Genomic DNA, 26,064 nt, shown 5'->3' on the forward strand with positions numbered 1-26,064 from the left:
ATGCGGGGCTCGATCCCAGGACCCTGGGATCATGACCTGAGCCAAAGCAGAGGCTTAGCCCACTGAGCCACCCAGGCCCCCCAAGAGAAGGAAACTCCTGCCTGAGGTCACATAGTAAGTGGTAAAACTGGGTGCTGAAGCATGGTGGATTTGAATCTATGGTCCTTAATTGGCATTCACCGCCAGTCTGAATATTTCCTCCAGCAGCCCTGGCTGCAGTCACTCCACCTGTGCCTGAATACTGCTGTTGTGGAGTGACCTAGCCTTTTACTGAATACTTGCCTGTTAGGAACCTTATTCTAGGGGCATCTGGGTGGCTCAGTCAGTGAAGTGTCTGCCTTCGGCTCAGGTCATGGTCCCGGGGTCCTGGGATCGAGCCCCAAGTCAAGCACCCTGCTTGGCAAGGAGTCTGCTTCTGCCTCTTCCTCTCCTCATTCCTTGTGTGTTTTCTCTCTCTCTCAAAGAAATTAAAAGAGAGAGAGAGAGAGAAGAGAACTTTTATTCTGAACCAAAGTGAAGTTTGGGGTCACTGCGTAGCAGTTTCAGACAGGCACTTTTTGACTTTGCAACTGCTACCCAGTGACCCCATTTCTGCCCCCGTACAACCAGAACAAGCACGTTCCCTCCTTCCACATGGCAGTTTGTCAATAATTTACAACCAGCTCTCATGTCTCCCCTACATCTTATCCTCTTGGGGTTGGGGGTGCTGTAGAGAGAGCACTAACCTTGAGATAGAGAGAGCCTGGGTTCTTATCCTGGCTCAGCCACTGTCCACAGACCAATACACTTCAAAACAAAATTAAGTAGGTGATTTGACAAACAAGGGCATTAAAAAAAAAAAGAAAGAAACCTTTTCACCACCTCCCATCACCCTTGTTTCATAAAAGAAAGGGCATCCTGACACATAAAAAGTAGGGCAGACAATCTGAGATTTAATTTACCTTTACGACAACTCCCTACATTGTCCCCATTTCTCTCATTTCACCGTGTCCCGGCTCAGACCCTGTGGGGGACTGGCCCAGGTCTACAGCCTGCAAGGACCTCTGCTCCAACCAATTAAAGAAAATGCCATCAGCCAGAAAACCCAGAACAGAGTGCCCTGCCATCAGGACACTGTTTCGAGAGGGAAGGAAAAGGGGAACGTGTCTGGCTTCGTGGGATAGCGGAGTTCAGGAAGCAAGACAGACTTCTCCATTGTGTCACAGCCTCCTGTCCAGTTTCTGTCCTGGCTTAGATGAGCAAAGTCTCTCCCTACCCTCGTAACTCAGTGGGCACCCCTGAAGGCATGCGGTAGGCAGGAGCTTCCCAGGACCATATCGCTTAATGGTAGAACCGACTAGAAGTCAGGAGGACTGTTGCGGCTGGAAGGCCGGTACAAAGCCTGGTTGGTTCTGCAGATTCTCTCTTGGGGCAGTTCTGGGCTTGTTCTGCCCAAAGCCTCTGACCCAAGGCCTCCTTGCCACTCATTCATTCTCCTCTTTAATGTTTTAAAAAGGCCTACTGTATGCAAACACTGTGCTAACAATGGCAGTGCAAGGAATGACTTGGTCTCTGTCCTTGTGGAGCTCAGTTTATTAGGAAAGGCAGAAATTAACCCAATGTGGGGGGTGGGTGCAAACCTATGTGTGTGATGAGAGCTGGTGCAGAGACACATGAAAATAGGGGAATTCTGCTCCTCCGTGGTCATAGATGCTGGGGCGGTAATGACCAAGCTGAGATGGGAATGAAGAGCAAGTCTTGACTGATCCGGTGAAAAAGGAGGAAAAGCAACTTGCAGACCAAGTGCCTGGGTGTTGGCATCCATCACAGGAAGAGCTAAAACGGAGCCGGTGTGACCACAGAGGGGGAAAGCACTGGAAAAGACATGCAAGAGGATGATGCTAGAGAGGTAGGTGGAGGGCTCACAGGCTACTTAAAAGCACTGGCTCTTTTTCTTAATTGAAATAGGAGACCACTGAATGGGACTGAGTAAGCAAAGTGGCACGAGAGCAAAGAGGAATCACCTGCCTCCTCCAGGAGGGAAACTGGGAATGGATGTTGACCAGGTTTCGTGCTGATCACTTTGCAACTTAGACATATGTCGAACCATTATGCTGGATGCCTGAACCTAACATGATGCATTATGTCAAGTATACATCAACTTAAAAAAGCAGCAATGCGGGGGCACCTGGCTGGCTCAGTCAGTTAAGTGTCTGACTCTTCATCTCAGCTCGGGTGTTGAGCTCAGGGTCGTGAGTTCAAGCCCCATGTTGGGCTCCATGGTGTGTGGAAACTACTTTAATAAAAAAACAAACAGTGATGATGGTAGTAGTGGTGATAATAATATGGATAAAACTAATAACAGAGCTAGTGTTACTGAACACTATGTCCCATATGCTGCTTTCACTAAGCATTCTTTATGCATCCATTCATTCAGTCCTCACATTTCCGCTGTGAGGCGGGTACTATTAATATCCCCGCTTCACAACTGACAAAACTGAGGCACAGGAAGAGTAAGTAAATTGCCCAAGGTCACACAGCTTATAGGTGGTAGAGCTGGCAGATAAGGGAGTGACTTCTGAGCACCTATAGACATTGGTCTCATAAAGAAGTCCTAGGACCAGAAAACGCTATCCCATACAAAAGACGTCTGGGGACAGCAACCTCTAATAAACTTGATGTGTAACTTGGGCCCTGAGTCCATGTGGTTTGAGCACCTACCGCATGCTATGTATGCACACTGAGGTGAGTTCTGAGGATTTGGCAGGGCCAAAAAACAGTCCCAGAACTTACGTTCTAGTGTGGAGAAAAGACAACACACAAGTGGGCAAACAATGCAGATAATTGCAGGTGACGAAAAGAACTGTAAGGGAGAGATAACAGGGCAGGGTGTTGGGCAGTGACAGGTAGGGGAGGTAGGGGGTGGTGCCTCTGTATACAAGGAAGACCTCACTGAGAAGGCAGCAGGGGACACCAACAACGAGAAAACAACTGAGCCATGACGGCTCCAAGAAGAGAGAAGAGTCATCCAGGGCCCCAAGGCAGGGGCAACCATGGGGTGTTCATGGAACAGAGTGAAGAGATGTTGCATCATTCTGAGTGAGCAGGAAAAGTTGAGAATGGAGATAGACGGTTCCAGAAGCCCAGGCCCCATAGGGCCTTGTGGGCTGTGCAAGAAGTTGGGATTTCATCCTGAATAGATGGGAAGTCACTGGAGGGTTTCAGGCAGGGGAATGGCACAGCCTGTTCTATGTTTAAAAGAGAGCACGTTGGCTGCTGTGGAAATACGTTCTCCAAGGCAAAAGAGGACACAGGAGGACCAGCCAGGATGCTGCTGCATCAGACAAAGGTGGAGGTGGTGAAAAGGTCAGATTACAATATATTTTTGCTAATGGATTAGATGTGGGTGGGGCCGAGGGAAGGAAACAGGATAACCCAAGGCTTTCCGCCTGAAAAACCGGGTAGATGATGGTACAGAGACTAAAACGGGGAGGACTGTGGGAGGAGCAGGTTTGGGTAGGAGCCAGGAGGACACAGCTAAATCAAGAGTTGTGTTTTACACATATCCAGTTTGGCACCCTCTGAGATCACTCAGGAGAGGCTGAGAAGGCAGCTGGACTGACAGGCTGGAGTTCAGAAGTGGGGCTGGCGCTAGAGATCTCAGGTTGAGACACACAGGCCTGGTTAAGTAGCTGGTGGTTAGAATCATGAGACTAGGGCACCCAAGGAAGGAAATGCAGAACGTAGATCCAAGGCCCGCACAGCCTGGGATCCTCCAGTGTGTGGAGACTGTACAGAGCCGTGGAGGTCCGTAAGAGAGGGTAAGGAAAATGGCTGGAGAAGGGAGTCTGGAAGGAGAGTGTGGCCTGGCCCAGCTCTCTGCTGAGCTACCTTGTCATCTCGGGCAAGTTGCTCCCCATCTCTAGGCCTCAGTTTCCTTTTTGTAAAATAGGAGCAGGAGGGGGGTGGCCCTACCCTTGACTGAGATGGCTCCCCCTGGATCGTTGTGTGATATTCCTATGGCCACTGGCCAAATGAAGAAATCAAAACTCGGGCCTGACCACTTCGTTTCCAGTCCTCCTATAACGGGCATGCACTAGAAGAAATACAAAATACAACAAAACATAGCCCAAAGGCCCACCTCTGAGGGCCAGGGGACAGGGTAAGGTTATAGGACCTGGTGTAGAATCCAGATCTTGCCACATGCCAGCTGGGTGACTTTGGGTGACCCTGATCCTTACAGGTACTCCTCTGTAAGAGGCAGCCAGTAATGCCCACTACGAGGGGTTGTTGCTAAAAATAAACCAGGTGGCAAGCAAAAGCACCCCACACAGCTCCAGGCATGTGGTCAATGCTACTTCCTTCCTCCTTCAGGAAGATTTCTTCCCTGAATCAAAAGAAAAGGACTCCAGAGCAGCTCTACCCTTGGGGAACAAGGCAGCTCTGCTGCCACTCCGCCCTGGGGCTGCCAGCTCTGTGCCACCTCCGTCCCTCACCTGCATGGCAGGGAGAGTCTGCAAAGCCTGTCTGGTCAGGCAGCTGGGGCCATGTAGGGGCGGGGAGGCACAAACGGGGGCATCCACTTCTAGGGCCAGCCATAGCTATAAACTGAAGCCTTTTCCCAGGCTGGCAAAGTCGGGAGATGCTACAACAGGAAGCAGGTTGGGTGACCAGGCTCCGTGTCTCCTAGAAGTGGCTCTGGGGTGAAAGTAGCCCCCAGAGAGTGGGAGCCGGGCCTGGAGCCTGGATTCCTGGTCTGGCTCTGTCGCGGTTAGACTAATGGCTACACTTACCAGGATCCTCCGTACTGTCAGACACTGAGCCAGTGCTTCAACTGAGGGTTCTTCAGCAACCCTGCATGCATGGTGAACATATTCCTATCAAAAAGAGGGGACTGAGGTCCAGAGAAGAGAAATTCTTGCCTAAAGTTACCGGGCCTTCCAGATATTTCTCTTTAAGATGTGTCAGACAGGGGGGACCCCCTTCAGTGGCCTGTAGCCTGCGTGTCCTCGTCTCTCTGCTTTCTCCGGCCACACCGCCTCTCCCCGGGGCTCACAAGCTTCATTTCCCTCTTAGGTTCTTCCTTTCCTCCCACCTCTGCCCTTTGCAAGCTCTGCCATCCATCAGATTTCCATGGAAATGCCTAGAAAGCCTTCCCTGAGTCCTAGACCAGGTTGGGGGCTCCTCTTTAACCTCTCACAGCGACCTCTCCTTGCCTTTGCTGCACTTTTCACAATGAATTATTTCACAGCCATAACACTAGTGAGCTATGTAACATTTTGTTCACCATCATTCTCCCTCCTGTATCCGCACGATGCCTGACACAAAGATGGCTCTCAATGTTTGCAGACGGGAGAATGACCAAACTTGTGAACATGAATGAGAGAGTGAGCCACAAACGAATCTCCCTCTTGCAGAGACGAGCTGATTGCAATCCTGCCAGGAGACAGAATACTTGTATAAAGGGCCGTCTCCTTTGAGGTCTAAATCATAGAACCTGGGAGAAACAGCACCTTCCAATCACGCAGATGCTGTCCAAGGAGGCATGCGTGAGGAGATCCCAAGCCGTGTGAGTTGGGAATTGGACACCCAGCCCCCAGCATGGGTTAGGTCCCCAGACCAGGCCGGCTTCTCAGTGCCCCCCCCACCCCAATCTCAGACCCCAGCAGGGGCTTCCAGTCTCCTAGTTTCTGCAGGAGATGGTGGGAAGGGAGTGGTGGTGAGACTTGCCTCGTGTCGCAAGGGGAAGTGGACCCCGTTTCACTTCTGCTTTGAGGCGAGACACATCCTGTGTGTCCCACCACCCAGAAGTGCTCCTGTCCTAGCGCCAACCACCAGCTGCGGCCAGTGTGGAGATGAGGCACTGGAGAGCCTGGAAATGTGGCCCTCATTGCCATGTGGGGAACCCAGGCCCCAAGCCCTGACCTCCCTCCTTCCCGGACATGGCTGCCCCACCATGGAAGCTACCTTCAGTGGGCTTCTTGTTTCCATGCCCCCGCCTCTTTCTCTCTAAGGGAAGAGCCCTGGGGGTGAAGGATCCCTGTGTTCAATACCTCCCCTGCCATGTGGACACTCAGTAACCTTGGCTAAGTCACTCTACTACCCTGAGACTCAGTTTCTCCTTGGCGGAGTGGGTACCACCACCTAGCCGCCTCCCTCAGGCTACTAGCACTTGGCGCATGGGCATGCACTTGCTTGGGATTCAGTTTTAAGAGCTCCTGCTATTACCTTTCTTCTGCTTTCTGTCACTCCCTTCCCAAGCTTCAGACCAGCTTGTGCTGGACCAGATTCCCGGCACATCTGCCAGCCACATCCAAAACAGTGTCTGGTCTCCATGAGGGGTGTATTTACAGCACGGCCTTAAAGTTATGGCATATTCTGTGTCCCATCCAGACCACCTCGCAAAGCTGATGGCATTAGGTCTCCAACTCCCAATTCCTTGAAAAAGGCAGAAGGAACATCATCCTTGCCCTGCCTCCAAGTTTGAAGTCCAGCCCGTGGAACAGACTTTCTCAGGATCGCACAGGTCGTGAGCACTCAAGTCAGACAAGAACTGTAGGGAGTCCAGGTGGTTGTGCAAGTTCTTAAAATATTTCATAGCACACCCCCCGCCAGGGGTCTCACACCCATCCCCTAGACTCAGCATGATTCTGGGAGCTTGGACAGGCCAAAATTACGAGCAGGGTTTCCGGCTTACTGAAGAGAAAGGGGATAATCAAAGAGGCTCATTCTCTGGGGCCCCATCAGGGATGTCGGCCCCCTCCTTGGAGCCTGGGTATGTTTAGAGCTTGCTCTTCAGATCCACGACCAGAAAGAGCAAAGCCTTTCTGTCGTGTCTCTGTCCCCTCCTCCCCAAGGTGGGACCCTGGGGCCCAGGCTGGCTCAGGGCTTCCTGACAGTGGACCATGTGTCACTCTGGTTTGTACCCTGGAACTTGAAACTCCCTCTGGAAATCAGCTGTTGGAAGTGGGCGCTGAGTAGGGCGGGTTTGGAGAAATCGCTCTCCAGTTTCCTCCCTGTCGGGTTTTAGGCAGTCACGTTCTCGTTTGATCTGGTGCCCTCCAGAATCCCTTCCCTGGCCCACCCTCCTCACCCGCCTGCCTTCAAATCCCAGTCGAAATGCCCCTTTCTCCAGTCTTCCCAGTTCCCCCACATAGAATTAGGCCCCTCTCCTCTATTTCTATAGTGCTTTACATCTGTGCCCTTCCACGGAGAGTGCAGGGCTGACATGGTCGAATGAATGAATTGAACCAATGCTAAATGAGCTGAGCCCCTATGTGTGACGGGTGCTCAACGTGGAGGACACAAGGATGAGCAAGATGTGCTCTCTGCCTTCCAGGAGATTATATGTTACTGGAGAGACAAGCTGTTTGTACAAGGAAAGAGAAACACAAAGACCATGGCACAGCATGTAAGCACTCAGTATGACCAGGATTCTAATCCTGGTTCTGTGCACAACTTGCAGTATGGCCCTAAGCAGGTCCCTTAGCCACTCTGGCCTTGGGACGTAGCAAGAGTAATAGCTATAGGAGATTGGGGATGGGGTTGCCATTAGAAAAGGATTTAGAGCTCCATAATCAGGGCAAGTGGCATGTATCTTTTCCTCCAAAGTCACAGGAAGGAGGGACCCGCCATCTGGGCCTCTTACAAGATCAGAATCTAGCTCAGGGTATCCTAACTTTGACTCTATTGATGTTTGGGGCTGAATAATTATTTGCTGTAGGAGTTGTTCTGTGCATTACAGGGTGTTTAAAAACACCCACGAGTGTAGCTGGTAGCACTTCCCACAGTTGTCTCCAGACATTGCCAAGTGTCCCTCAAAGGGGGGCCAAAATAGCCCCCAGTTGAGAACCCCTGGCTAGCTCCTGGTTCTCCTCCAGTGCTGTATCCAACCGCCTGGAAAAGGGGTGGGGGGTTTGAGACAGCATCAGGACAGAAATGTCACAGGCTGTTCTCGGGCAGAGCCGCACCCGCCCTCTCAAGCTTGTGTCTGCTCAGCTTCTGAGGACACACAGGATGAGGCAGGACATTTCACCTTGTGAAGAGGTGCCTTTCCTAGGACAGTGCCTGGTCACACCTATCTGTTGCTCCCAGACTGTGGGGAGGAGAAGAACCCAGAATGTGAGCTACTAGTGTTGGATGAACAAAGACATTAGAAAGATGTTTCTCTCCCAGAATGCTCTGGGCTTAAAATAAAATTCTGTCTCTTTTTAAGAGACAACTGAGGATTAACGGGGAGAGACTGGGCCTGGATAAGCAATCTGGTAAAATCCACAGTGGACAGAGAGGAGGTAAGGGACTCAGCTCCCATCCAAGCTGCCACCAGCTGCCTCAGAAACTGAAAGAGACTCCTATTCCCTCTTGGCACTTAGCTCTTCTGCTAGTTGAGGAGGGGAAAGATCTGAAATCTTGTGATTCCCCAAGGCTTCTCCCAGACTCATTGCCAGAAGAGTTTAGATGGAAATACTGGGGCCTGGAGAGAAGGGTTTACTGGTGGTCTTATAGCAATTCCCCCCACCCACACCCTGTGCTTTGCCACCAGGGTGAGAAGAGATTTTCTTCCTGGAAGGACTATGTGCTGATTTGCTGAGGAAAGAGATGAATCTTGCTGCAGCCAGAGAAGCAGAGGGAAAACAAATCTAAAGATGGGTAGGAATGAGTCCTTGGTGCCTGCTTTGCCCTCCTCAACCCATGCAATCCAGGCCAGGCCCTGGGCAAGTGTGTGGCCTGGCCTGAAAGCCAAGAGGTACCCAATGCACTTGCAGGCTGAAGTCGGTGTGGGGCTGGAAGGGAAGGAGCAGACAGGGCCTTCCAGAGAGGAGCCTGGAGGTGAGGAAAAGCCACTGACAGACGCTCAAATCACTGTGTACTCCCAGCAGAGCGTCTATATGTGAGGCCACGATCATGTGTTACACATCTGTACACAAGCAGAGCCATACCACACACACTAGAGTCAGCTGAAAGGAATACGGGGCCCCTAGCCAGAGCCCCAGGTCAGAGCAGAGGTGACGCCTCACTGACCCGGCTGAGGGCGACAGCACAGTGGACGGGGGCTGGGCTCTGGGATCCCACAGGCCTGATTCCCAGCCCTGCTATTAGCTGTGTGACCCTGGGCTCCCCTGCCTGGGCCTTCCACTCTCATCTGGTCTGAAGATGGCTGGTAAGATTACCCAATGCAGTGGAACATAAAGTATGTATGCTACATTGCCCAGAACAGCCAACACTCAAGAAATGGAGTGTCTGGGACACCTGGGTGGCTCAGACGGTGAAGGGTCTGCCTTTGGCTTAGGTCATGATCTCAGGATCCTGGGATTGAGCCCCGCATCAGGCTCCCTGCTGAGCAGGGAGTCTGCTCCTCTCCCTCACTAGCTCTCTCTCAAATAATTAAAATCTTTAAAAAATTTTTAAAAAAGAAAGGAGGGGCGCCTGGATGGCTCAGTGGTTTAGGGCTTCTGCCTTCAGCTCAGGTCATGATCCCAGGGTCCTGGGATTGAGCCCCACATCGGGCTCTCTGCTCAGCAGGGAGTCTGCTTCCTCTTCTCTCTCTGCCTTCTTGTGATGTCTGTCTGTCAAATAAATAAAATCTTAAAAAAAAAAATGGAGTGACCATTATTATATATATATAACTGAAATTGGCTTCTATTCAGCTTTCTGCCCCACTATTTCCTATCCACATTGGTAAAGCCTCACAGACTTCCTTAGCATCAAGCGTATGTCATTTGCTTCTTCCTTATAATACCTCAAGTTTCCATTTTAATTATTTGGATGGGTCTCTTCCTACACAGGGGATACGGGCTTCTGTGCCCATCCCATGTAGTACTTGGCAGTTCCTGGCCCAGCTGCATAGGCATCGGTGGTCCTGTGCTTTGGGCAGCCCGGGCAACTCTCTGTCTGCTATCAGATGTCATTTCCCTCAGGTGTCAAGTTCTCTGCCTCTACCGTATTGCCTTTCAGTGTGCGGCTTCTAATCTGCTTTGGTCTAAGAATCAGACTTCTAGGATAGTTAGAGCTGCATATAGAGTACTCACGAAGAAGCCCAGAGAGGAATCTGGAACAGGGCTTCTCAAATGAGCCACTGAGAGCAGAGTGTCTGTTTCTAGTGCAGAGTCCCAGGACACCCCGCTTCAGAATCTCTGGGAGAGGCTCTGGAATCTGCAGTTTATACAAGCTCCTTCACCCAGGAGCACTGGAGAACCACAGCTGGGGGACTAACACAGCTACCACTTCTGCTGTAAAGACTTCTCGGCTTCTTTCCATTCCTTTGGTAGAGGGTGCAGGTGTTATTCTATCACATCTCTTTTCCCATCAGGTTTTTCTGCATCTCACACTCTGTGTGGTTCCCCACCCTGGATTCATTTCTACATTCAGGAGGTCATCTGGTGGGTCCCCAGGTGTCCGACGGCCTGACCACAGAACTGAGAAATGTCTCCAGAGCTGCTCAGCTTCGATCAACAACCCTGTTCACGACAAGGAGCCAGCATGGCATGGTCAAAAGGCCCTCTTCATGCTTTTGGCAATGTGGCACCTCTGACAAGAGAAAAAACTTCTCAACAGAGGTTCTTGGCACCTAGATAAGGCAGAATGACCACAGCAACTAGTTAGTGGAGTGCAGCCCTCTGGCCCAAGTGGGGACACTAGGCTCTCGACCACTCTGACTCCTGTCCATCCTACGATGCTCAAGGCCAATTCCTTTTTAAAGACTAGCCCATCCACTCCAGCTCTCTGATTATTCCCTTCTCTAAACTCCTAGTGTTCAGAGAGTCTGGGGCAATTGCCATCACTTTAACAGTTGAAGTTGAGGGAGGGGCACAATGTTCCAGGCACTGTCCAAGCTCTCTACCCACATTCTCTCATGTGGTTTTCAAAACTCTGGGAGGTGGTAGTAGTGTCTTATTTTATAGATGAGGAAACTGAGGTTTGGAGAGATGCAGTAACTTACTCAGATTCACACACTGGCCAGTGGCCCTGCTAGAATCTGAATCCAGCCATTTGCCTCCTGCACCTGCCCTCTCAACCGCCACACGGCTGATTACAACCAAATGCTTAGAAAAACACTGGGCCTGGGAACTGGAGGACCTGGCCCTTGTCCCAGTTCCACCTAGAGCCTAGGGCAGGTCACTCCATGTTTCCTTAACTGAAAGAAAATGAAAGGGTTGGGCCAGATCTCCAAGAACCCCTCTGCTCTAAGGCTCTTGTCTTACTTACTTGGCCACCCTCATCCCCCTTATACTGGGGTGACCCCAAGTGTCTGAACATGAATAAGCGCCCTCCATGACTTAATTTAGGGAACCAGATTGGTGAGCCCATCAAGGTCCTCCTTATAGTCCATGTGTCCTTCCTTTGTGCTAGACCCTGTGAGGGTCCCTGCCATGTGCACCTGCTCCCTTGGTCTCACCAGCTCACCCACTCAATTCTCAGTGACTGGAGAGTGTGCCAGAAGAAATTCTCAGCCTAGAGGGCTAAAAGGGGTCAGCAAATAATTACATTGTCGCAAGCACAGAAGAGCAACACTCAAGAGAGGTAGGGATATATGTATGTTGTTTGGGGTTGGGAAGAAAGGTGAGGCCATGTAGTCTCTAACAGGTGAGGAACCGCACTCGAGCTCTCACAGAACTAGAGCCAGAACACTCTAGCTCTCACAGCAAAGAAACGGCAGGGCTGGGCTTTAAACCCAGGTCCTCTTGGCCCCAAGCCTCCCGCCTCCCTCTCTCCACCAAGAAATGGTTATTCATATTTATACACCTGGTGTGGGGCCTCCGATCTGCATGGACACATCCCTCAATATCTAACCAAACCACATACTTCCTCAGGCTGGGCTCTCTCTGCATCTGAGCAGCAGGCACGGAGGGAGGTGGGCGGGCCTAAGGGACAGGTGGGAGGACTAGGTGATGGTGGAGTTGAAAAAGAGGATTGAGTTCTACTCCCAGATTCTGCCTTGGACAAGTGGGTGGAAGGAGGTGCTGGTCAGAAAGGAAGAATGTGGGGGAACCAGGTCTCAAGGGCACAGGTGTTTCAGGCCCAGCTCTGAAGAATGAGTGGCTAGCATTCTCGCTTATCAGCTGCCTTCTTCCACCAAATCACTGAGCCTTCTTTTCCTGGGTCATCTTTGGAAGAGGAGGGTGGAAAGTAGATCACTGAGGACCACACACGTCTGTGCCACATGATCTGATTCGGACAGGCACATCCATTGACAATCATGTAGGAATCATGCTGCCACATCCGGCAACAATCATGCAGGAAGCTGGATCAGAAACATGGCAAAGAGGACTTTCCATCCAGGAATGTCAGAACCACCATTTGTTTACTGCTTGCCAGGTAGTAAGTGCTTTCATATACCTCTGTCTTCTGGTCCTCCTACCATCCTAGCAGACAGTTTCCCATTTTACAAATGAAGGATATGGATGCTTAACAAAGAGTAAAGGTTTGTCTGAGGGAGGGGAAGGTGAGAAAGGGAAAGAAAATGGGATTTTTATCAGGGACCTATTCCTCACCAGAAATCAACCTGTGTGCTTTCACATATATTAACAGATCTTTTCTTTCAAAATCTCTAAGTGTAGCGTAAATAGCTCCAATTTGAGGAAAGGCATTCCATTAAGTAACTTAAGAACCCAGCGCGGGGAGATTCAGATGCAACACCCAGCCCCCAAGTCCTTGAGTCCAGAGTTCATTCATTCACTCCACCTATTCAGACAATCCCATTTCTCCAGCATTTGCTATTACACTGCATGTTTAGGAACAGAGACGAACAAAATAGGCAAGCTTCTGTCATGCTAGCATGGAAATGTGCCGAGTGTTGCCCGGGAAGTACAAGGTGCTGCAAGAAGACCTGACAGGTAGCCTACTGTGCTTTTCTAGAGAAGTACCACGTGAGCAGAGAGCAGATGAACGATGACCAGGAGTTAGCAAGCAGAGTGGGCCTGGAGAGGAGTGTTTTAAGCAACTGGGATAGCATGTGCAAAGGACCTGAGCTGCTAAAGAGTCTGTGATGTTCCAGGTGGTTGGAGGAACAGCCCAGGACAGATAGTACATGGCTATGTCTAGGATGTTTGAAGTTCAAGTTACCAAAGACGTCTAAGTAAGTGGCGGGCACGATCAGAGTGGTTCTTAAATAAGACTCTGACTGCCAGGTGGAGGATGGCCTGGAGGGAAAGCAGAGATGGGTTAGGGGCTCTCCTAGCCATGCAAGAGGAGGAGGAAGATGGAGGAGGGCTGCGCAGGGCTGGGCACAGCAGCAGAAGGCTGGGAAGAAATGGGTGGCTTTGCAAGCTACTGAGGACAGAAATCAACAGGGCTTGTGTGGAGAGATGGAGGCGGAGGCAGTGGCAGTACCTAGTCATGCCCCGTTTGTCCCACAACCCCTTACCCCTGCCACTAGCAGGTTAGGGAAGGGTGCTGAGGCTGAGGCCCCACACTGAATCTTATCCCTTTAAGGAGTAGGTTCTAAACCTTGGCATCAGTAGAGACTCCCCCCCACTTTTTTTTTCAGAATGCCATGACATCTGCGTGCCACACCTGGGTTCACCCACTTAGCAAGATTCATTCTGACAGCACAAGCCTGCAGTTGTGCGTGGTACTATCTGCTCTGCTCACTAGGTCTGAAAGAAACTATTCTGTTCTTGCCCAAGGGCTTATGAAAAGACATCTTTCAGGAAATCCCCGGCCAGACTCTCCCAAGACAGTGAATTCAAAGTCCTCCTCACCTTCTGTGGCTGCCTCATTTGCCACCATGTCACTGCCAACAAGGCCCGACTGCCCAGCCGAGGATGGGATCGCCGCTGCCAGGAACAAGGCGGGGGCCAGAGATGCTGCATGTGGCACTTTATTCCTGCTTCTGATATGTACAGGTATATACAGTTGGTGTGAGCCTATGGTACACTATTTCACAAAACTATCTTACATCCTGTGCATACTTTTGGGCGGGAATCAGCAGACGGCTCCGAAAAGCCCACGGCTAGGGGAAAGAAAGGACGCTCTCAGGAGCCACCCCTTCTCCAAGGACATTCATGGGGGCTGCTCGCCCCCCTCCCCAGTACTGAGGTCCTCCCACGGACCATCTGGGCCTCCCACCTGCTCTCAGCACTCGTTTCTTCCCGAGTCTTTCTCCTCGAGGAGAAGAACATTTTGTTGGCGGGGCAGGAGGGAAAGCAGCAGCAATGGCCCCCACTCATGGACGGAGGCACTGCCGCCTGCTGCCCGGAGCCCCATTGCCCCTACTGGACTTGGACAAGAACAGAATCCTCCCTGTGCTTCGGCTGTGCTTCGGCCCGTGGTGCAGCCTGGCCTCACGGGGCACTGGCATGCATCTTCTCCAGGCAGCTCGTCCAGAACATAACCAGCCGGTTGTCGCGGTTGATGCAGAAGTCCGTGAAATCCCTGAGCAGCCGATCAGCAAACTTCTCGTCCCCTGTGGCACTAGAGCGCCATGTCTTGGTCAGCATGGTATTATAGGCCCAGTTGTAGCCAACCCGTTCCTCACAGAACATGTTCTGGTTGGTGGAGCTGGTGGAGTTCCGCCGCCGCCGCTGTTGTCCTGAGAACTTGCGCCTGGAGTAGGGCAGCTGCAGGAACACTGTTCCTGAGGAGCAAGGGGAGGCCCCATGTCACCACCACCAGGAGGGCTCCCCTACCCCTGGGCAGCTGCAGGGGCTTTGCAGACATAGGCTCAATCATGGGGAGAGGGTCTCGTGCACAGGCTCCCGCCACAGGAACCCACCTACCCCACATTTTGCCTAGAGTGTCTCACCTGTAACATGGATGTATTGAGGCTTGTTCTCAGCGGGGAAGTTAAAAGCAGAAGCGGAATATTTATCTTGCACAAACCCAAACCTAAGAGAAGCACAGGAAGACACACAGATTAGGGCCTCCTTAGCTAAAGGGACAGGGAGAGCAGATGTGGCTAATAGGACTTCCTGACAGCCTGAGCTACAGGGACCTGGGAAAATTTCTCCCAAGATTGAACACTCAAGCTTCTGGTTTTCGCCCTCACCAGACCTCCTCCCACAGGCCTCCCGTCATCTCCAGGTGGGGAAGAGCCCTCACACCAGCTGCACTCCACATCCAGCCCTGTCTCTGCCCCTCCACCTGTCCAGTCAGCCCCTCCCCTGGGCGCTGTTGCACTGCCCCATCCCACCCCTCTGCTCTCTCTCTCCCTAGAATCCACACTGGGTCCTTCACCATGCTGTGTTCCCACCCACAAGATGACAGGGGGAAGGTGCTTATCTTTTTTTTTTTTTTTTGAAGATTTTTATTTATTTATTTGACAGATCACAAGTAGGCAGAGAGGCAGGCAGAGAGAGAGAGAGGAGGAAGCAGGCTCCCTGCTGAGCAGAGAGCCCGATGCAGGACTCGATCCCAGGACCCTGGGATCATGACCTGAGCCTAAGGCAGAGGCTTTTACCCACTGAGCCACCCAGGTGCCCTGGAAGGTGCTTATCTTAATTCATCTTAGCCACACCTCTTTCCCTTAGTTCTAAGCACATAGTGGGTTCTCAAAGAAAGCTCTTAGGTGAAATGGAATGAAACCTCTTAACTGAAATCCTCTTCTTAAAAACGAGGAACGAAATCTGGGGCTCTCTGTTTCGCTGCTCCATTCTGGAAATGGGCAGCAGGAGCCACTTTTCATCTGTGACTTACTCGATTCTGCTTCCCATCTATGGTTTATTCTATTCCGGGTTTTTCTATTTCCATCAAACACATTTATTACAGCTCTACCTGTTAACTGCTGAAAAGGACGTGTTAACAGATGTAGCTCCCGCCCTGAGTCTGAGAGGTTTATGTAACGAACGCAGTGATGTGGGCAGAACTAAAGGAGGTAAAGCACCTGTTTCCTTCCATTGCATTCTCTGTATAAGCCGCCAGCTTTACACCGGCTTTCAATAACTATTTATCAAGAACACATGAAGTCAAATATGCAAGTTAAATGGATCAGCTAGCATGCACAGCAAGCCGCATCATCTATAGGCTGATTCTATCACGTGTAAGAATGGCTCTGGGTTTTGCCTTTCTTCCCCTCTACTTTTCAACCAAGGCTGTTTATTTACTCAGCATGGATCAGCCTGACCAGAATTTTCCTTCATTTCTTCCTTAGGTCACCAGGGAAGACCTTTAATTTTTTTTTTTTTTAAGATTTTATTTATTTATTTGACAGAGATCACAAGCAGGCAGAGAGGCAGGCAGAGAGAGAGGAGGAAGCAGGCCCCCCCGCCAAGCAGAGAGCCCGATGCGGGGCTCGATCCCAGGACTCTGAGATCATGACCTGAGCCGAAGGCAGCGGCTTAACCCACTGAGCCACCCAGGCGCCCCAAGACCTTTAATTTTAAAACGGCAATTAATCACATAGCACTTGGCTCCTTCATTGTCCACTTGGGAAACATTCGAGCAAGGACTACAGCAAAGGTGGGGTTGGGGTGGGGTGCACCCAACCCATCCAGAAAAATATGAAGGAGCTGGGGAGCCACAGTAGGGAAGCTGGGGAAGGTCCAGGGAAGCTGGACCAATTTCTTCCTCTTCCTTTTTTATAGATTTTTACTTACTGGACCAGTTTCTAACTCTTTCAGAAATGAACCTTATAGGTGGGCTAATGTTTCATTTCAGAGCCACCTTCCAATCGAGAGTCCCCCACGTGCAAAAGCTACTCTGGGCAAGGCACTTTGCTAGGTGCTGTAAAGGGAAACAAAAATGAGAAAAATGCATACCCTTGTCCTCCAGGGGCCCCTACATTAGGGTAACAGATGGACAGAGTGTGTTGGGAAAAAAGGGAAAGAGAGATTGAGAGAGCAGGGACCTGGAATCTGTGGTAGAACATGGCTGATAGATGGAGGAGGGGGTGGGGTTTAGAGGAGAATGTGGGGGTAAGATATAGGTAAGGACGGTGGGTCCAGGTGGGGAAGGGACCGCGATGTTCAGGTGCAGGGACACCAGCAGAGTCCATGCTGTGATTCGTGGGGATGGGACAGAAGACATGAAAAAAATCAAAAGGCCATGTCCCAAGTGACATGTAGCCAGCAAAATCCAATTACCATCCAATGATATCATCCAAGGGAAGCATCAGACCTGTTTATAAATTCATCGGTCAGCTGGGGTCTTCCTAATGATACCTACTGTCTACCCAGGGCTTCCTAGGTACAGGGAACTCTGGAGAACCCTCCCAACAACCCAGCGAGTGGTGAGAAAATGAAGGTGAAGCAGTTCCAGAACTTGCTCAGCTGCATGCTGGTGGAGGCAGAGGTGAGCCAGGCCTCTCTGCTTTCTGGATTAACACCCTTTGCCACCCATCCACTATGCTGCCCACCTTCTGCCCCGAGTCAGCACCCTCTCCTGCTGGAAGAAAGAAGCCAGTCTGTGGTGGGCCGGGGCGGGAGTGGGGTGTGAGATGGGGTGGTAACAGCTGAATAAGGAGATGGCAGGACATTGCAGACAGTGCTGAGAGAGAGGATTACGGAAGTGGGAATGGAGGACTTGCTTCTGCCATGATTAACACGAAGCAGCAAATGAACACTGAGTGGCGCATTCTAGAGACAAAGCTGGACTGGCCTCAGGGCAGCTAAGCCCAGGGAAGCCCCTCCCTGGCACAAATCCTAGTGCCAGTAAATACCCATGGACTTGGGAGCCTGGGTGGCTCAGTGGGTTAAGCCTCTGCCTTCAGCTCAGGTCATGGTCTCAGGGTCCTGGGATCAAGTCCCACATCGGGTTCTCTGCTCAGCGGGGAACCTGCTTCCTCCTCTCTCTCTGCCTGCCTCTCTGCCTGCTTGTGATCTCTCTCTGTCAAATAAATAAATAAAATCTTAAAAAAAAAAAATACCCATGGACTTATCCATTGCTTTTTAACCCCCATTATCTTCTCAGCATATATCAAGGGGCTCTTGAAGCATTTTATAGTTTTTCATCTCATGTCATCTGCTTGACAGCTTGGCTCAAAGTCTTGCTGGAGGCTAAGGAGGAAGCTTTCTGCTTTCTGCTCAACTGGAAGATGGTAATGTGGTCTGAGAAACAACAGCTACAGGAACTGGAGGGGTAATTCTTATCTTTGAAACCAAGGCAAAGGGTCCTGTAGGGTATCGGCAGCAAGTCGGTCTTTGGTGAACTAGATCCACTTCCCCAGAAATGAAACAAACTGGGTTTGGGTCGACTACTCACAACAGTCACTAACGCCCTCCCATGATGCCCTCCTACTAAGGGACAAACCTGTGTGCAATGGCTTCCTGGAAAAGGTGCATTCGATCCCAGTATGTTTCCGGTTCAAAGCCTGAAAGAAGAAAAAAAAATGCCAGGGTGCGATCCCAAGGTTTTTAAGTTTCCCTGGATCTGGCCTTCTGTATCCTTCACTTCTCTTGGCCATTCCTCCCCTCTGAGCTTCAGTCCAGCTTTTCCACACTAACCACTTTTGGGACACCAGCCTCCATCCCAAGGAACAAAGGCGCATTCTGACCACCACTTCCCTGAAGCTCTATCAGGGTCTAGAAAGGCACTGAATAGGAGTCCTCAGCAACCAGTGTGAGCTACCAGAACTCGAGGTAAGACTCATTCTAATGACTTCCTATGCGCAAAGTGGAAAGGAACATGACATTAAAAATACCAACAGAAGATAAGCTTTAAATGCATGTTATCTGCTTCTAAGGAGAAAAGAAAAAAAATTTTACTACCCATCTTCAATTTCCCTACAAGGAAAGACAATGGTACAAGCTCTATTTTATGGGTGGGGATACTGAAGTAAATAAATATTAAAAATTATTTTTGGAAAAGTGACGGGCTAGGGAGGGCAGGGGAGCAGACAAGAGCCTTCCTCCATCGCCCATATCATGGCTCCAGCCTCGCTCCTTCTGCATCACTGGTGTGAGGACCAAGAGCTGAGGAGGAGGTGGAGGGCTGAGGCAGGCTGTCGCTCGGCAACAGGCAACAGGCCAGCACTGCTCTTGGGACTGAGACGCTGAGGGCTGGAGGAGCAACTGCACAAGATATCCTGAAGAATAGGGGCGCTCTCTCTACTCTCTTTACATTTGGAATTTTCTATCTAGAATACATTTGAGGGCTGCAGGCAACTAAAGAGCAAATAAGAAAAAATACTTCAGCCTTAACAGGTAAAAACAAAGAGCAGATTCCTTGTCAGATTTTTAAGCTTTGGAATCCACTGTTATTGGAAGGGGAGATGACAGGAAGAGAAGCAGCATGGATGCAAGAAAATTGATTTTTAGATTCACGCCCTTATTGCTTTAAACTAGGACTCCTTTCTTCAGCTGTAACCATGGCAACCAACAGAGGATGTTGGTCTTGAAGCCTTGGTTACAACAGGCAGGGAAAACCAGCAGCTCATACAAAAATGTCCTCCAATGCCAGCCTTGCCAGCAATCCTGTGCTGTGACAGTGAAGGTGGAAAACCCCAGAAGGGCTGGCTGGTGTGGGGGACATGTCTCCTGAGCATATTAAAAACAGCAGCATGAGGTGGTTGTCTGGCTTGAAATCATCAGATACGAATAGAATCATGTGGCATTTCAGGACCACAGTGGTCCTCTGTCAGCCACTGGGAGATTACATGAGAAGGGGTGTGTGTGTGAGTGTGTGTATGTATGTGTGTGTGTGTACAGCACTGTGTCAACTCTACAGATCATGGGACCTATAGCCTCCAGGGGTTCTGTGGGACCTGCCTCAAACCCTAACCATCACTGAAAACAGTGTCTGTATAAAAACGTCCTCTGAGACGTAAACAAAGAATATACAGATGGGTCTTTGGAACACAAGCTGTTTGCATCCCCGGGCAGCCTTTTCACAGGAAAAGTGTGGCAACATTTAGTGAGACCTCCCTGACCTAGTAAGACCTCTCACCCCTGGGCTGCTTCTCTCCTTCTACCATTACACAGACTAACACAGGCACGGGAAGAAACCATTTCCCTCACACCAAAAAATTCTTCATTTCACATTTATAATGTCTACATCTGAGAAACGAAAGGGCTACTGACATATTAGCAGCAATTCTAACTTTTCATTTTCAAAAAGGTCATTTGTCAGCTCACCAAGAGCTCTGTAGGGGCTATTTATATGTTCATCAAAATGAGCAATTAATTGGGGATAAATAATGTGCCATGTGAAGTAAGACTCGTCCTCTGATCTGTCCTACACCTACCCTCAGAGATCTGTGGAGCAGGGCGGAGCAGGAAGGCAGCCCCACCTACTCCCTGCCTCCGCCCACTCCCAATTCCCCCTGGACTAACAGTCCTGTCCCAGGGGAAAGGCTGTCCTCAGAGTCCTGCTGTCCTCCTCCGAGCCCCCTTCTGCTCTGTCTTCCCTGAGACGCTGGACTCGAGCCACATGTGTGTACCAGGTGCTGACACACTACAGCTTTGCACAATAGGATGCTGGATCCTGTTTTGCATTCAATGCCCCCCCCCACTTTTTTTAGTCCGTTTGCATGAAATAGCAAATTCAAGCCTCCCATAAGGTTCAAATTCCCACAGTCCTAAGCCAGTTAGGCTAGAGCACGGAAAGGAGAGTGTGGGGAGAATACCAGAGCTACTCGTGATTTACAGTGTCTCACACCCTCTCCTACCCACCATCTGCTCCCGGCCTCACAAGGGTCTTCCTGAGTTGGCAAGGCAGTTTTCAACTTGACATGCTCTCATTTGAGGAATAAGGAATTTAAGGCATTAAGTGACTCGTGCAGGGTTACCCGGACACTAAGTAAAGAACCAGTACGAGACCCAGATCTTTTCAGCCCCCTTGTCCAAAGGCTCCCTCTGTGCACTGGCCTAGAGGGATGGCCTTGGGGGAGGGGGGGTCTTATTCATGGAGACAGAACATCCAAGGAGAGTGTCTCTTACTATCAAACAAGTGCTCACTGCCCTCCTTGAGCAGGCAGCTGGTGTTGAGTGGAATGAAGAGCTGTGCTCGAAGCGGATCGCCATACAGGTAACTGGGCAGCGCAAAGGGACCCTCCAGAACAGGGACCAACAAAAAGCCGCAGGAAGTGGCTTTGCGATGCCAACCCTGGACCTGGTGGAAAGCACAGAAAAAGAGTCATCTCCAAGTGAATTCAGACAAGAGAAAATACTTCCTAGGGAGCGAGACTGCCACCGTGGCGGCATACGTATTGATTGGCGTGTTCATTTATTCATGTTCACTGGCTCCAAACTGGTCCTGGTCAGGAAACAGCACAGTTTGCTCCTCTGACAGATACTTGAAGAACTGCGAGTTAAGTGGCTCCTCCTCCCAGTTCAAGCTTCGGCAACTTCAGTGTTTCTTCTGGGAGGAAGCGACAGGAGAGAGCTATTTCTTGCCTCCTAATTGGCCTTCTCATTCTATAGGACGTTGGAGGAAGGTCACAGGATATAAGTTAAGTCCTTCTAAATTTGTCCTTTATCAAAAATTTACTAAGACCAAAGTATCAAATAGGAAAACAATCTACTCAGGCTGGCTGGAAGGGACATGACGCAGGGCACAAGATGACTGTGGTGGCCTCTGGCCAAAAGTGATAAGCCCTGACCTGGTGGAATGAAAGTCTCTCTCCGGCAAACTCCCAAAAGCCGTCTGTCCAAAGACTCTGAACCAAAGTTAACTGGGGCAGCGAGACAAACTTCCCCCTCAGTACCATTTCCTTGGAGAACAATGGCAAATTTCTACATCTTAAGATACTTTCTAGGGGCGCCTGGGTGGCTCAGTGGCTTAAAGCCTCTGCCTTCCCTCCCCTGCTTGTGCTCCCAGTCTCTCTCTACTATAAATAAAATCTTAAAATATATAAATACGTGTGTGTGTATTTATTTATTTAGCTATTTATTTTGAGCGATAATTTAATTTAAATAGATACGGTTATGTTAAAAATTGAAGGGGACCACTCTTAGCTTTTTTCCCTAGAAACAGTCATAACAACAACACATCAACAACAAAAACCAAGATTTCTGTTTCACCAAAATAATCTTTCTTTTTTTTTTTTTCCTTAAAGATTTTATTTTTAGGGGTGTCTGGGTGGCTCGTGGGTTAAGCCTTTGCTTTCAGCTCAGGTCAGGATCTCAGAGTCCTGGGACTGAGCCCCACATCGGGCTCTCTGCTCAGGGGGGAGCCTGCTTCCCACCCTCTTCTCTGCCTGCGTCTCTGCCTACCTGTGATCTCTCTCTGTCAAATAAATAAATAAATCTTGAAAAAAAAAAAAAAGAAAAGATTTTATTTTTAAGTAATCTGTACACCTAACACAGGGCCCATACCCACAACCTCAAGATCAAGAGTCGCGTGCTCTACTAAGCCAGTCACTTGCCTCTGACCAAAATAATTTCTAAGGCTCTTTTTATTTTATGTCATATTTTAAAATATGTCATATTTTAATATTACAAAAGACATTACAATATTATAAATATTACATATTATAAAATTACATAATAAATTGTAATTTATAACAAATTTGGACACTCCCTTAAAATAATAATTAATCTACGCTACAGATTTCTGAAAACTTAAAAAATACTGTTGACCTTTGAACAACACAGGGGTTAGGGGCATTAACACCCAATGCAATAAAAAAATCTGAGTATAACTTTTGACTCCCCAAAAACTTAATTAATAGCCTACTGTGGACCTTACCAATAAGAAAGGCAATTGATTAGCATATATTTGTATATTATGGGTATTATATACTGTATGCTTACAATAATGTAAGTTTGAGAAAAGAAAACATTATTAAGAAAAATACATTTATAGTACTGTATTGTATATACTTTAAAAATTTGATTTAAGGGGCGCTTGGGTGGCTCAGTGGGTTAAGCCGCTGCTTTCGGCTCAGGTCATGATCTCGGGGTCCTGGGATCGAGTCCCGCATTGTGCTCTCTGCTCAGCGGGGAGCCTGCTTCCCTCTCTCTCTCTGCCTGCCTCTCTGTCTACCTGTGATCTCTGTCTGTCAAATAAATAAATAAAATCTTAAAAAAAAAATTTTTGATTTAAAAATCAAACCCCTGCTATTCAAGGGTCAAATCTGTAATGATAAAGGGATTAGCAGCTTTCAGTGGGTTTTACATGAATTGGTGTGAAAAGTGTATTTTTAAAGACAGTTGCTATACTCCCCGGGGGAGATACTCTTCTTCCCGGAACTGTGACTATACGTGTGCATCTATGAATGTTATGGTCATGTTGTTTGAGATAGGATTATCTGGTAGGGCTTCCAAGGAGAAGGCTTATTAGTTTACCAGGTCAGAGGGTTAGTTCTGCCTGGAGGAAGTGGTTTATCCCAGTGTCAACTGGCTGGAGAAGAGCCAGTGTCCTCTGAAAGCTGAGCCAGACAGGTGGCTTGGTGTCTTTTTTTTTTTTTTTTTAAAGTAGGTTCCCTGCCCAGTGTGGACCACAATGTGGTGCTTAAACTCGCGACCGTAGATTGAGACCTGAGCTGAGATCAAGAGTCACATGCATAACCAACTGAGCCACCCAAGCATTCCGCGGGGCATCTCTTTTGATTTGGACCTTGAGAATGTTCCAGTGTTGCAGGGAAGGGGTCCACAGAGGCACTAATGCCATGCAGAGGCAGACTGGGGATGGGCAGGCAGAGAAAAAGACAAATCTCTTCCCCAGGGTATCATGCCCTGTGGGACAAAACTAGGCTTCTGAGCCCTGCAGAGAAAAACAATATGCGGCTAGCTGATGCCATGCTCACTCTCTTTGGTCATATCTTAGCTTTCTGTAAAGTCTTCCTGAACCTTCTGGTTGCTCTCAGCAAAGCAATGAGATGCTTGCGCCAATGTAGGAGGACAGCAGGACTCCGTTAAAGCCACAGAAAAGCATTCTTCTGGGTTGAAGGGGAGAGTGTATTAAAGGAGTGGCAGGCTGCAAAGATGGTTCAAGAGAGCACCTGTAAGATTCTGACAGCCTGGTTAAGGAGGGCTTGTTCTAAAGACATTGGGACCAGCGATGGCAGTGGCCAGGCTGGTCTCTCAGTGCGAGCAGTGAGTGACCCGATTAGACAGACCGGCCAGGCTGACTAGAAGGACAAAAGACAGAAGACCAATTAGAAGACAGCTTCTCAGCTTTGGCACTCAACTTTGGCTGGTTAATTCTTTGTCGTTGAGGCTGTCCTATGTAAGGTGTTATAGAGTGATGCGCAGTATCCTTGGTGTCTACCCCACTAGACACCAGTGGCACTCTTCTACCATTAGTGTCAAGTAAAAATGTTTCCAAATGTTACCAAATGCTCCTAAGGGGACAAAATCACACTCTCTCCCCCAACCCGACCCCTGTTGAGAGCTAGAGTTAAAGGCAGTGATGGCCACTGTCAAGGGGCTGGTTAAGTAAACAATGATACAGGGGCACCTGGGTGGCTCAGTGGGTTAAAGCCTCTGCCTTCAGCTCAGGTCATGATTTCAGGGTCCTGAAATCAAGCCCCACATCGGGCTCTCTGCTCGCAGGAGCCTGCTCCCCCACAACTGCCCGTGCCTGCCTCTCTGCCCACTTCTGGTCTCCATCTGTCAAATAAATAAAATCTTAAAAAAAAAAAAAAAGTAAACAATGATACAGACAAATAACAGAATATTCTGTAGCACTTAAAAACAATGAAGCACATTGTTTGAAACACAACAAAGCAGACTTATTTAAACCCATACTGAGGATACAGTAACAGAACAAAAATAGTAATAGTAATAGCAATAGCAATAGTAATAGTAGTAGGACAAAAAACACATTGCAAATACAGTTGGCACTTGAACAACACAGGTTTGCATAGGTCCACTTACACGTGGGTTTGTTTTTTTTTTTATAAACAGAGGACTATAAATGCATTGTCTCTTCCTTATGATCTCCTTAATAACATTTTCTTCTTCCTAGCTTACTTTATTGTAAGAATACAATATATAATACATATAGCATACAAAATGTGTTAATCAACTGTTTATGTTACCTTTAAGGCTGCAGGTTAACAGTACCCTATTAGTAGTTAAGTTTTTGGAAAGTCAAAAGTTTTACTTAAATTTTTGACTGCATAGAGTCAGCATTCCTGATACCCCTGCTGTTCAAGTGTCAACTACAGTATTCCAAGCTACCATAGCTGTTAAAAAAAAAAAAAATGGTAACAAGGCTTTGTATGTGCATATACTATCTCTGGAAGTACACTCAACAAAGTGGTGGGGTGGCTGTTTTTATTTATTCATTAAAAAAATGTTTTTTAAGTTTTTGTTTTGTTTTAAGTAATCTCTACACCCAATGTGGGGCTCAAACCCACAACCCTGAGATCAATCTACTGACTGAGCCAGCCAGGTGCAACAGGGGGCTGCCTGTATTTTTTTCTTCAAATTTTCATTTAAAATTCTAGTTAGTTAACATAGAACATAATATTGGTTTCCGGAGTAGAATTTAGTGATTCATCACTTACATAGAACACCTAGTGCTAAACATAAGTGACTTCCTTACTACATAACAGGGTGGTTGCTTTTAGATGGAAATCCCTGGAAACGGGGTAAGGGTGGGGGAAGGATTTACTTTTCACTCGAGACCAGGGATTCTCAACTGAGGGCAATATTCCTCCTCCCTGGGGACATGCAGCATTATCTGGAGACATTTTTGGTTGTCCCAAGGTGGGCATGCTCCTGGCATTTAGGGTAGAGGTCCTAGATATTACCTAACATCCTACGATGCACAGAACAGCCCCACTCAACAGAGAATTATCCCTCTCTAGATGTCAAGAGAAGGCTGACAAGGCTGAGAAACCCTGACCTAGTTCTTTGTTGACTGTCTCAATTTTTTATTGTGTTTAAATTTTTTACAAGGCTATTCCAAACAGTCCAGGTGAAAGGTAATCGGAGCCTGAACCCAAGGGGGAAAAAATAGTGACACAAATCTCTACCAAGCATCCACTGTGCCCCTCGGTAAGGTGAGCCAAGGCCCTGACCACAACACAAGGAGGCTCACCATCTCGAAGAGGACTGCGGCAGTCACAGCCATCCAGTGGAGCTTGATCTCAAAGGCCGCATTCAGGGAGAAGTTGCCATGATAGTAACAGCTACACCACTCCAGCCGGTCTGTGCGGTTGTTCACGTCCACGTCCAGGGTCACAGTCCTCTGCTCTGGGACAGTGGCAGCTACATCAGCACATTGAAGGGACCCCGAGAGAGAGAGAGGGAGAAGAAAGAG

The 26,064-nt window shown here is 48.9% G+C and overlaps 1 protein-coding gene across 35 annotated transcripts in view; it reads right to left on the reverse strand.

Moving 5' to 3' along the window:
* Positions 1 to 13,782: 13,782 nt before the first annotated feature.
* DEPDC5 (DEP domain containing 5, GATOR1 subcomplex subunit) overlaps positions 13,783 to 26,064 on the reverse strand; it is a 137,205-nt gene continuing 124,923 nt past the window's right edge. For 33 of the 35 annotated variants that reach the window (XR_014302455.1, XR_014302456.1, XR_014302457.1 and 30 more), the window contains 5 exons: positions 25,843 to 26,012; positions 20,790 to 20,961; positions 18,163 to 18,223; positions 14,723 to 14,805; positions 13,783 to 14,554 (listed from right to left, as the gene is read on the reverse strand). Coding sequence is in view for 28 of the 35 variants with exons in the window: in XM_082697827.1 (XP_082553953.1) it covers positions 14,262 to 14,554; positions 14,723 to 14,805; positions 18,163 to 18,223; positions 20,790 to 20,961; positions 25,843 to 26,012 (779 nt within the window). In the remaining 7 variants the exon portion in view is untranslated. Of the gene's footprint in view, positions 14,555 to 14,722; positions 14,806 to 18,162; positions 18,224 to 20,789; positions 21,267 to 25,842; positions 26,013 to 26,064 lie in introns of those variants that run through there. The other 2 variants (XR_014302460.1, XM_082697832.1) reach the window with 2 other exon arrangements.

This window comes from Mustela nivalis, assembly GCF_964662115.1.
Source record: "Mustela nivalis genome assembly, chromosome: 14".
In the NCBI taxonomy this organism is placed as follows: Eukaryota; Metazoa; Chordata; class Mammalia; order Carnivora; family Mustelidae; genus Mustela; species Mustela nivalis.